Source organism: Myotis lucifugus, unplaced genomic scaffold (genome assembly GCF_000147115.1).
Source record: "Myotis lucifugus unplaced genomic scaffold, Myoluc2.0 scaffold_56, whole genome shotgun sequence".
In the NCBI taxonomy this organism is placed as follows: domain Eukaryota; kingdom Metazoa; phylum Chordata; class Mammalia; order Chiroptera; family Vespertilionidae; genus Myotis; species Myotis lucifugus.
Genome location: NW_005871104.1, coordinates 307,972 through 321,109, shown reverse-complemented (window position 1 = coordinate 321,109; position 13,138 = coordinate 307,972). Strand labels below are relative to the sequence as shown.

The window sequence follows — 13,138 nt, the reverse complement described above, 5'->3', positions numbered from 1 at the left end:
AAAGACAAGATGGGCAGAGAGTCTGGTGCCACTGAGGCCTGTAATCTTTAGACTCCCTGCTGGCATAGTTCCTGAGCTTTTTCAGATTTCATCATATGTATAATGACTTCATGATAAATACTTTCCAAAAAAGACAATTTTAGAATGCAATCACAACTTTTAATTACTTACAGTGTAATTAGGATTTGTATTCAACTCACAGAAATGAGAGTGCCTACCTTTTCTTCTTTGAGTTGTGAAACAAGTCCTTAGTCAGGTATATTAAATGTTCTAAAACTCCCCCCAGAACCTTTTATTAATCCTGAGTGTGGAGTTAAGTAATTCCAAACCTATACAGTAAGATTATGGAAAGTTTGAACACTTAAGCCAAATGCTCAGTTATGTTGCTTCAAATGAATTGTTTTTTGGCTTTTTTTTTTTTTTGTATTAAGTAATCAATAAGGATTATCTTTCAGGTTTAAAAAATAAATTGGTATTGCCACTAAAAAACTTCAGTATTTATTATTAAAAGTACGGCACCATCAAATATAAAATACCTTAAAAATGTAGCACTAACAGGTCAATCTGGTTATCTCTGCTCATTAAAAAAGAAAAATTAAGGGTTCTTTTTATAATACGTATTTTCCAAAGGTAAGAATTCATGAAAAGCCTGACACCATCTTTTATGGGTCTGTTTCTGCTGCCAGTTCCCCAGGCACAAGCCCCACCTGACACCTGTAAGAATTTCTTGCACTTACACAGAAAGAGGAGCTCTCTGGGGGGAGAGCGCCACATCAGAATTCAGATTTTTCACCTTTTGGGATCTAAATAAAATTAATAACGATAGGAAGAGTAAATGCCTTTTCAGCTCAGTAGATTTCAGAACTAGATCTCAGAATATACATCACTCTGAGATCAACACTAGCCTATCTACTCTGACTCATAATTTAAAAGTTAAGAATGGGGTTATGAAAATGTGCACAAAATGTTAAAATACTGGTGGCAAATAAATACATCTTAATATGTATTAAGGTAATACAGCCCTGCTTTATGAAAGAAAGGTCCAAATTTTCAGGGTGAGTGGGGTGGGGGTACCTTACCATCCTTTTAGGATGATGTTAAATCTTTCCTGTCGTTTCCAGGGGCACCCTGAAGGGAAACACTGGCCTCAGCACATGTGACCACTGGTTTCACAGGCGAGTCATTTTAGAAATACCTTTGCTCATATCTGAACTGAGTAACATAAACCTTGGAGAAAGAACAAAGTTTTAGTATGAAAGATAATTCAACATTTCTGCCATCATCCCATGCCTTTTAGGTCTGTCCAAACTCCTGAAAAGAACTTCACAATCAAAAGAACTGTCTTCGCACATAAAATGAGTTCTTGTGTGCGTATTTCACATCACTTTTCTCCTCATCTCATGCATAATTTATTGCAATAGTTTAGTTTGTTTTAGAAAACATTCCCCTAATACCTTTTCTTCTGTTTACTACAGCACAATTTACAGGTGCCCTTTAGAGACTGTTGGTTTTAACCACTGCCTGAACATTTACTTCTTAGTGCAGCTTTAAAAATCTGAGTCTCCAATTTCATTCAATCCTGGTGCTCTGGTGTTCTCTGTGTCACTGTGGTACAGGTCCACGAAACCAGCAGCCTGCTAATGTCTTTGTGCTGAAATATAGTAAAGAAAAGGAAGAAAATGTAGTTAAGCACAAGTAATTATATAAGAAAAGTGATGTCCTTGTTTAATTAAGCCCTATATAGATTGTGAGATCACAACTGATTTTTTTTCTTTAAAATCAGTTAAACTTGACCAAACAACTTACTGCCACTCTAAACCAGCAGAAGCATTCGTGTTCTTTCCAACAGAAATAAAATGGTTGTCATCTTCACATTATCAATCTGCACTTGAAAATTTCTAAAGAAAGGGAACTGTAGCTTTGTTCTTTACACTGCATTTCACAGGTTACAACACGAAGCTTTGTGAGCCAGCTTAGCTGCTGTGAAGCACCAGCAGCCTGGCTTTAGCACAGGCTACCTGCAGACCTTAGAATCATTTATATACAAAACTTGGCTATGTCAAAGTCCGCTGCAGATCACACTGTCCACACATGTACCAAGAGCAAAAAAGAGGAGGGTGGGGGGTGACTCCCCAGAGGTAGACACGAACATCAGAGGCATCAAAAGAGCACCATTTTGTCCTAGAAGACAACTTGTACACACTGGTTAGACTGACCAGTCCTCCTACAAAAAGCAGGACTCTGAACAGAACATTAGAAAGGACAAGGCTTATGAAAATTACTACCAATACCATAACCAGAATGCCTAACATTCCAACCTGCCTTTAATACCAGAAGTGGAAAAAACCCCACTGAAATCCTCTACAATCCCCAGTATCAATAGGAGTTTGACTTCCAAAAGAGGTGATCTGTGGAGAGAACAATGAGTTTTTTGGTCAAACGTATTTTTAAACCAAAGATGTGGTATTTTCAGTGTGATAACAGACAAAACAAATACAGAATGCAAAAATAAAAGAAAAATCCCCATTCTTCCCAATATTTAACTTCCAAACATTTCACAGTAGATGTCTTTCCCACTCTTAACATGGAGAAAGAGTTCTGGTAAATTTCCAACGGTTGCCATGCTTCATTCACTTACTGGATCAAAGCCTATAAATAAATCCCACAGGGCATTCTATCTTCCTAAGCAATGAAAAATTACTTCTAGCCATAAACACAGCACACATCAGAGTGGAAGGTGGGTGTAGTCCTTGCTTCTAAAGAACCAGAATGATTAACACTTAAAATTTCACATTCAGCTAAGAGCAGTGTTTATTTTCTAAAACTAAGATATTATACTAATGTAATAATAAATATTCAGAATTATACTAATACTCAGAACTTTGGTAGTAAATATCCTTTATAAATTTAAGGAGAAAAATAGTAACTAGCGAATCCCATGTACATTTCCATTTCCTATTTATAACTGTCAATAATTGGCTTCAATCTGAGTGAGGCCTATTCAAGTTGGCAGGAAAGTCAAGGATTGTAGCAGATCTTACTATTCACATGACAGATGCAGAATAAAAACAAAGACGCTATTCCCTCAAGAGATCATTTTAAGGTAGCTGCCACCCCTATACAGGTAAGAGTCCATAATTTCCCAGCCTCAACCTCTCATCCAAAATGTGCCATTCTGACCCAGCTTGCACATTACAGCTCATGCAGCAATACAGCCCAACAAATAGCCTTAATTCAGGAAAACAAAAAAAAGATCACAAATTCAAAAGCAGCACAACGGAATCCCGAAACCTTTCCTCCTGTTTAAGAGACCAAAATAAGCCTTTCAGGCATTATCCAAAGTTTTCATAAATGTGCTTAAATAAATTAAAACTACACTGCCACACTCTTTCCACCCACTGAGTTGTAAATGACAGTTTTGAGATTAACTCACTAAGAATATATATGAACATATATATATTCTTATATATACAGTAAGAAGAAATGACTACAAAATTAAAGTAATGAATATAAAAGTGAGAAAGAAAGGTTGAGATAGTGAAAAGATAAAGGAATCCACTATTTGACCATCCACGGAGGCTCAGTTGCTATCTGGCATAATTCTACAATCTGACACCCAACTTCTACCACCATAGGAAAAATTCCTCTCAATTCATGGAAGCTCGAAGGAGGCTGGCTCTACTTTTTAGCACAGCAGGTAACACGAAATGAAAAGTTATTTTGACTCATTAAAACGATCGCCTACATGAGGGATACGCAGCTACCAATGAAAAGCTAAGGAAAAAGAACTAATGAATTTTTACATCTAGCCTCATCTACTTTGGAAATGATCAAGTGATGACATGGTGCCCTCTTCACTCTGGCAGAGCTGAACACAGACAGACCTGCCCGTCTCACTGTTAACGTCAATGCTCCCAGTCTGAATCCACAGTGGTCTGTCAGACACTGTAAGGGAGCAGCAGGATTCGTCACTGTCTGATGTAATAGCTGCCATTTGTTGAGACCTATGGTAGAAAAAACCAAGTTAACAAAAGTAGAGAAGTCATTGAGTTCTTTTTAATCCATTTTACAAAAAAAAAAAATTTTAAATATGACCAAAATTCAGTGGAATTTTCATAATGAATTTATTCTACATAACTTACTGGCTTCACAAAATGTGAAGCTTTGGTTGTAAACCAAGGAAAACAGAGGAGGTGTATACACACCAGCCTTAGCCAGGCGAGGGCACTCTCCGGCCCAAGTCAATTCAGCAGCAAACTGCCTTCAGGCACAACCAAGATGCTGCCCTCCAATGCTAACTTGCACTTAACGTTCCTGACAAAAATTTTACTAGCCTAGTATTGGAATAGTCTTGGAATAGTCCTGATCTTAGCATTCAACAAGGGCTGAAGTCTCCATCCCTACCACATCACAACATTAATGAGACCCTGTTTTGCAGAATGACCAAAACGTGCCTAAATCCCTTTCTCCTTTAATGCCAATGACCACTTGTGCATACTATTCAGGGACCTGAATCAATGACTCAATATCTGCTTAACACAAGTTTAACAAGATAGTATTCGAAGTCTCTGTTCTGAATGCCTAAGTGAGAAAGCTTCAAAAGAAAGATTGCTATTTCAAGCCTTATTTTTTAACACAGTAGTATTTGCTTGTCTGCTTAATTCCCTACTTTAAGTATTAACAGATCATTTATCAAATCACTATAGTTAACTCTGGGGTCACTGAGTTAGAGAATGTTTGGTCCTTACAATATTTTTTAAATGCTAACTTAAACCAGAACCAGTAACATATCAAAACTTTTAAAAAGGCTTTTCTGACATTGAAAAGGATAAATTTTATACACCTAATCTATAAACATAATTCTGAATTTTAACAGAACTATTTCCTTAAATGAGGCTTAACAATGAGATTTTTACCCTTTTGTTCACAGGAAAACTTAAATATACTACTACAACCCAACAGCAGTCACACCAAGAAGAAAAAGAATCTGAATGCACAAGAGAATTTCTTTTCAACCTCTCCCTCCATAAGTAACAGCTTTTAGGTTTGAACAATCATTCTAAAGAACCTCCTATTCCATTCTAGGCCAAAGTCAAGAATCTGCATCAAAGAATGACCATCTTTTCCTGTGCATTGCTACTCCCCCTCCACCCCCACCCCCCCCACACACATAGGTTTTTGGGGTCTCAAGGTTCTTTAGATATTGACCACACCTACAAGATCCATTAGACAAAGCCAGGGAGCCCTGACTGTGATACAGTAAATGGAGGGACACCCTCCTGAAAGCCATTTTATTGGAATTACTTATTTTGTTCATTAAGTCAAAGCTTATATGCGACAATGTAAGGCAACCGTTCCTGGGAGGCAGCAGAGATAAAAGGACAACTCAGAACAGGGTAAGTAAACACTCGTCTCCTTTTTGGATGCATGAAAGAAGGAAGCAGAGGAGGTCACACTCTTAGAGCAAAGCCCAGAATGAAAAACTAAAGAATTAAGATTATGTACATGCACCTATCATCTTGCTGAGCACTCAACATGAATTTTCTCTTAACACTTTAAGCGCCAAGCCTGTTTTGTCTTCCTTTCCGTTTAGCCCACGTTACCCGATTTCACGATGTGCTGGCGGCACCAGTGACTGACCGGTCCGGTGGAAAGTATAGTGTCAGTCACCAGTGACTGACACGACTTAACGTGTTAATACAATTTAGCATGCTGCAACATGAACAAACAGATAAAAGCATCAACACAACAGACATTCTGGCATCTAGGCTTAGTATTTTTCTAACCAGAACATTAGGAGTCACACCTAGATGTGCTACTCCCAGCCAGATTTCCTTCGAAAAGCTAAATTGTGGAGGAAAATCAGTTTTGTAATCAGCATCTCAAAAATGAGCCATGAGTAAAAATGACTACACTCCAGAGAATGTGGCCACGGATCAAGACCTTGGAATGTGAAGTATTTCCCTCCTAGAAAGGGGAAACAGCTCTTACTAAATCATACCAACAGCAATAAAAAAAAATGAGGTGGGGGGGGGGGGGAATGAGAGGAAACATTCAAATTCATGTCCACTTTTCACCATTCCACAAAATATTAAAATAATGAAACACCATGGTCCCAGGGGAAAACAGCATCTGTGCAAATCAGCTAGTTTACAGTACCCAGAGCTGACAAGGGTAGCTTTGTGGTTCTAATACTTTTGGAAAACTATCCTAGGAGGACCTCTACTCTGCTGAGCCCCACCTGCTCATTCAAGCCTCTCTGAAAGGATGTGGGAAATGCCAGGCTTCTGAAATGGTGACTAGTCCTTAGTACACATCAGTGTCTGAACAAGAATCCCTCTTCCTCACTCACAAGTGGACTATCATCTCTGCTATGTCAGGCCCTGTGCTTGGCATAAAAGAGGAGAAAACCCGCAAGTAATAGACTCCTGGGATTTATGTGATCCGCAAATGAATGGGGCAAGTGTTGAAATGTTAATACACTTCTCCCTTCACCATAAGTCCCATGACCTCCAACCCAGCAGCCCTCCACATGCCTGCTGGAAATAATTCATACCTACTTATAGATATCTGTGGATGATTACACTATGATTATTGTTATTTTCATATAATGTTGCTATAACATTTCTTTCATTTATAGTCAGTATGTTGCAGGATATCAAAAGTTACCTGAGCTCTGACTGGTGTTTCTCAGGGGTTAGAGTGTCAGCACAAGCACCAAAGGGTCTCAGGTTCAATTCTCAGTCAAGGGCAATTACCTGGGTTGCAGGTTTGAACCCTGCCCCAGTCAGGGTGCGTGCAGGAGGTAATCAATGCGTTTCTCTGACATGTGATTTTTCTCTTTCTCCCCCTTCCCTTTTGCTCTCTAAAAATCAATAGAAAAAATATCCTCAGTTGAGGATTAACAAAAAAACAAACTACCTGAAAGGAATTTCTATCCCATTCACAGAAAGTGGTGGTTATGGTAATGACAGCAAGTATTTACATAGGTCTTCTACCAGGCAGTTTATTGGTTTAATGAGGAATTACATTATGAGGAAGTGCTATTATTTTCCGTTTCACAGGCAATGACATTGAGTACCCTGCCTAAGATTACACAGCTTGTGACAGACCCAAGGCAGCCTTTGCATCTAGGAAATCTGGCTCAAGAGACTGTACTTTCAACTGTGTGCTTGGAAAGTGGACGAGATTGCCTTTCATCAATAAAAGCCTCATGTTGTCAAGCACAACCGGCGCCAAAATGTTCATGAACGCTCAGACTCACCTGCATCAGTCAAGTTATACGCTCATAGCTATCTATCCATTTCCATCTTTTACACTCACATTTCTACAACACATTCTCCCCAAGCAAGCACCATGCTTCTCTATTTCACCGGGAGGGGCATTGGGAGGGATTGTTCCTTCTGGACTTGTTCAGGACTTGTTCAAAAGCTTTTAGGTGAATCTCTGTGTTGGAGGGCACTAAGGGACACAGGATTACAAAATTATCTTAATTTTTTTTTTGAAACCCCGGCTAAAGCTTGATATACATTATAATTACAACTTTTTTAGTTTGTGTAAAAAGGAAAAAAAGTGATAACAGCCTAACACTTTAGCTATGGAATACCTGGTTTTCCTTCTAAATACTCACTACAGGATAGAAAAAAATTTTAAGAAGTTTTAAATCATGATTTCCGGTTAAGACTCAGATATCTAAGGCAATAAAAGGAGGTCAACCGTCTCATTCTCATGATACAAAGAAAATTGAAAAAATACTTAATTCATGTTTAAACCAAGTTTTAAGACCAGGCATTTTTAAACAAGCCTGTTATCAACATCAGTTTTAAAAAAATGTTTTACAAGCAAATGTCCAACAGAAGGCAGCCTGTAAGTTAGACAACATATACTACAAACATCTCATTCAGTTAGAAAATGAGAATTTTGACTCACAAATTCAGTATTTTGATAAATCCTGATACCATTTGAGTCTACAGTTTCTTCTTTTACTTTACACTTCCCCACAACCAATCTTTAATTTGTACCAGAACATAGGAATCTATAAGAAAAAAATTCAAGTTTGGTCATTAGTTTTTTCAGAGATTAATTAGATGCATGAAAATTTTGTTCAATTCATCCCAACATGGACTTTAAAGACATAATATAAAAATTCTTGTTTCCTACCAAAGTGTGGTACACAAGATCTTAGAATTGTATTCTAATTCTCTACCTGTGTCAAGGCACGTTTGTTTTCCATTAGTTGTACTAACATTAAAAAAAAAAAATGAAAAGTACACAAATTTGAAAATATGGGGCAATTGTGATGTAACTTAATGTAAATTAAGTTTTGGAAACTAATGTAATTAACTTCATAACAAACAATTTAAATGGATTCCATATTCATAAATGTGTCCAAGCCCAGCCAATGTGCCACAGTGGTTGAGCATCAACCTCTGAACCAGGAGGTCATGGTTCGATTCCCAGTCAGGGCATATGCCTGGGTTGCGGGCTGAATCCCCAGTGTGGATCATGCAGGAGGCAGCCAATCAATGAGTCTCTCTGATCGATGTTTCTCTCTCTCCCTCTCCCTTCCTCTCTGAAATCAATAAAATTATCTTTTTTTTTTTAAGTGTCAAAAACAATTTTTTGTCAGTGAGAGAGGATGGTTTTAATCTAAAAACCTACTCTTAAGAGAGTAATGGGTAAATACAGTCCCACTAATTCACCTAAAAAGAGTTGAACTGTTTCTCTTCTGATCTGTGTCAACTATCCATGATAAAGACACCAAGACATCCTGGAAAACCAAAAATATATCGACCACCTAGATCAGCGGCTCTCAACCTGGGGGTCGAACGACCTTTTCACAGGGGTCACCTAAGACCATCGGAAAACACATATATAATTACATATTGTTTTTGTGATTAATCACTATGCTTTAATTATGTTCAATTTGTAACAATGAAATTGGGGGTCACCACAACATGAGGAACTGTATTAAAGGGTCGCGGCATTAGGAAGGTTGAGAACCACTGACCTTGATGATCTCTGACTTTAAACTTACTATTCTTTCATTTAAAATGGCGTAACATTAATTGCTAAAGCTTTCATTTTTTAATTCTACTCACTTTGCTGAATACAGTAATTGCACACAAACTATACATACAGAATATGAAGAGCCTATTAACTACTAAGTCAGAACTAGGCAAAATTAATGCAGCTTAGCTGATTTTGTTGTTTTTCTTTTGATTTTTTTCAGAATGGAGGGGAAGGAAAGAGGCAGAGAAACATCTATGTGTCTCTCTCAAATTGATTGGTTGCTTCCTGCACCTGTCCCGACGGGCCAGAGATCAAGCCTGCAACCAAGGTACATGCCCTTAACCAAAATGGAACCCACAACCCTTCAGTCCGCAGGCCAATGCTTTAACCACTGAGCCAAAGCGGCCAGGACAGCTAGCTGTTTTATTTTCTCCTAGCAATGCATGGATGACACCAGCCTAATGTTCTATTTCTGAATTCCCTATGAGGCATTTCAATAGCAATAATCCCAAAGCAAACCCTAAATTTCCCACACTTAAAAAAAAAGGGGGTCTTCATTGTCCCTGCAAATTCCCTATTGGAGGCCATCACCTGGCCCAAATCAAAACATCCTGAATCAAAATATTAACAACTTTTCTAGACATTTGCCAGTCTCTGCTATGAGTCCTTAACAAAAGTGAACTAATGCAGAACGATAAATTCAAAATTTAAAAGAAAGCTAATTTTAAATCCAAATTAAAGGTTTTTTAAAGTATTTCCAAATTCCAATTCTGTTGTTCTATATAAAGGATGTATATCTATCAAAGAATGTAAATGTGTATCTTTCCTTCCACAGAACCAGTATGAGTACAACCTCAGAGAGGTGGCAACTCAGTATTTTATAAATTAGAAACTCACCCATTAAAGTATAGTTGGTTTTAGTAACAGTTCCATATTCTTTGCCTGCAGTTCTTTATAGCTATAATCCTGTCTATTCTACTTAGTACTAATCTAAAATTACTATTTATAAATTTTCCCATCAAAACCACATCAGGACACACTATCAAACCATGAAAATGGACTTCAGACTAGTGAATTCTACTTTACTTCATCATTTAGGTATCTGGTTCTAATTCTATAAATGGGTTGAACAGATATTCTTTCCAAATGAAGTCAGCTTTCTGGCCTATAAATCCTAGAAAACTAAAAGGGGGGGAAAAACTCTGACACTAAATTTCGGAGAATTTCTAGAAATAATTTCATCTCTGGCTTTTACAGCTCTTACTTCACTTGGTTTCTCCCCTTGCTAGTCCTGTTTTAGCCATTTTACTCAGACCACTGCAGACCTGGCCCGCACCTCGTTTTCTCTCTGCAAGGGTAAAAATTACCCATTTTGTTATCTCCATACAAGTAAATGCTCATTTTAACAAGTGAAAGAAAAAAGGGGTTGCAATCACTCAATTCTACTCTATCTCCATCTGCAAATTTAACTGCTTAAGAAATTTCTATTTGAACAGAACATTACTATGCAACTACTGAATTAGTATTCAGAAAATCTTTAAAACTTGTTTCCCTATTGAAACTTCAGATGAAATGACCAGACTGCCAGTTCATAATGGCATGATTGGAGATCATGCACATTTGTGATTGTGCTTCAAGCCTTTCCTCAAAGGTATGGACTACATAAAATTCTTTTTGTACTCAACAAATAGACTATTTTCTTTCTTTTGCCTATGGCTTCTGAAACCAAATTTGGTTTATGCCACAAAAGCACATTTGCCAAAGCACTTGACTATATTAGCAATATCACTGTCAAAACCACCATGTTCGGATGAAACTCACCTGGGATCATTATATGAAGCCTTGGAATTACATATTTCAGGTGACTTTATGCTCCTTTGTTTAAATCTGAACCTTGGATACTCAAATTTTCAAAAATATCTGAACAGTTCGTTAATCTGAAACAAATACTCAGAAAATCTTGAGATACTTCCTGAAAACCCTTCAATCATGATGTGAACTTCTTTCAACCTGTTATCAAAAATAAATTGTAAATAGTTGTTTCTGTTTGCAGGAAAGAATATGTTCTATTCAAGTGAAACATCTTGTTTTTTCAATTGTGTGTTTATTATAATCAAAAAGCATTGACTGGGTTCCCCAGAAGAAATTCTACTTTCTTTTGCAGAAATCAGTATATAAATCATAGAAGTCCATAACCTTAAGGAAGCTAACATGAAAACTATTGATTTTAAATCTCCATTAATCTTTTCATTATTAATTCCATAGTAACTAAGGTATTTCAAATTGGATTACATAGAAATCCATGAAAAGTTGCTCTTTAAATATTTCAAGTTTCCCAAAGTGTCAAATTGACATATCAAATTTAAAAGTTAGACACAAAAAGTATGAAAGCAACATTACCTTGGGATAAACTTGCCTTCATAGGCAATCTGATATATTTTTCACTAACAATACAAAGCTAAAAATGGAAAATTAAAAAAATCAAATCTTAGGGACATATGGACCATGTAGAAAAACGATGAGCTAAGCTACCGGCCCCAAAAGCAATGATACCTGAGGCACTGGAGCCAGAAGAGACTGGTTGTAATTTCTCAAATATTTTTTTAAAAAATCAAGCACATGATGAAATATTAAGGCTAGAAATGAAAAAAATAAAACCCATACATTTAGGAGAAACTAGCAGAAGGGTCTCACATCTAGAAGCATATTAGACCTCTATACTACAATATTTCATTTTAAGATTATCATCTATGCTCAGATATTATATTCTCTGATAGGGCAAATAAGGAGTAAGTTTGATTTTTCACCTCCTCTACACAGTTACAAAGATTAATTTTCTACCATCTTGAAAATTTTCAAAGCTTTTTGAGAAACACACACAAATAATTTGGATTTAGTCGATTTTATTTACAGCTTGTTTTTTTACATTTCAGAGCATTACACAATTACATTTTCTCATTTTCTGACCTGCAAACAGATACCTTAAACGGAAATATTTTTTTAAGTTATCAAATTAGGTACATCCAAAAGGCAATAATTACACATATGACAATTCACAAAGTGTAATTCATCAGGACGTATCCTAAGAATTTAGGAACAGCCAGTCAGGAGTAATCTGACCAAATTTAGCAACCAACTATTTACATATCCAAAGATAAACAAACCTAGCTGAACTCCCAAACCAGAAGTTTGAAAGTTTTTGTTAAATCCTCATTGAACAAAGGAGAGAGATGATTCAAACCTAGCCAGCCTTGACAATCTTAATCCCAAACACTTGAGCTATTTCCCCAGTCTGAAACTGAATAGCAAGCATCTGTTTGTCAAACACCTAAATATCAAGCTCTTGCATCATTATGCACATAGAAAGGTTACGTGTTCATTAATTTAAAAACAAGTAGTCATTAAATATCCACACTATTTCCCCCAGCTCAGCAGCCCTTACTACAATCCCAAATATGCAACCTGTGTCACACAGTGACAGGCTAGATTCTATTTATATATAGTATGTATGTATATACACACACATATTTATGTGTATATATGCACACATACACACAGTACTGGGTACAAATGGCAATAGTCCCTGCAAAAATTCATTTTCAGTTGAGGCTATGGCTCCTGTGCCTTAGGGTGGTTTTAGACTTTAAAACTGAAAAATACTACTAAAATCTCACAACCTTAAGACAAAATTTGATTGTTTGTTCAGTTTAGCTTCTCAGTCTAAAAATGGCTATAAGGTAAGTTTTTATTTTAAAAAAAGCAGCCAATTGAGTTCAATTTCTCTCTCCAATTTGGCCAGGCTATTTTGCAGAAGTTCCTCCTAACTAGACTAGAAAAATCTGTGGTACCTTTCAATGGTTCTTGCCTACCTTACTGTCCGTGTTCACGTTTCAAATTGTGTCAACAGAGCCCGTACTTCCGGGGTCAGCTGCTTGGCAGCCTTAGCTGCCTCTGTGATAGCCTTGCGATACAGGCCCTTTCTCTTCTTATTAAAGCGTGACTGGAAGTTTTCTAAAAAGGGGGACAGTTGCGATAGAGCAAGGAAAGATGTTGTTGGAGACCCGAACCATGAAATACGGGCCTCCTGTCGAACTAAGAGGCCGTTATCTTTCCGACTCACAGTTAT

At 37.0% G+C, this 13,138-nt stretch overlaps 1 protein-coding gene across 1 annotated transcript in view; it reads right to left on the bottom strand.

Annotated features, from left to right (window-relative positions):
• Positions 1–219: 219 nt before the first annotated feature.
• PWWP2A (PWWP domain containing 2A) overlaps positions 220–13,138 on the bottom strand; it is a 34,088-nt gene continuing 21,169 nt past the window's right edge. The window contains 2 exon segments of the mRNA XM_023754065.1: positions 220–1,651; positions 3,885–4,004. Coding sequence (XP_023609833.1) covers positions 1,638–1,651; positions 3,885–4,004 — 134 coding nt within the window. The 3' untranslated portion in view covers positions 220–1,637.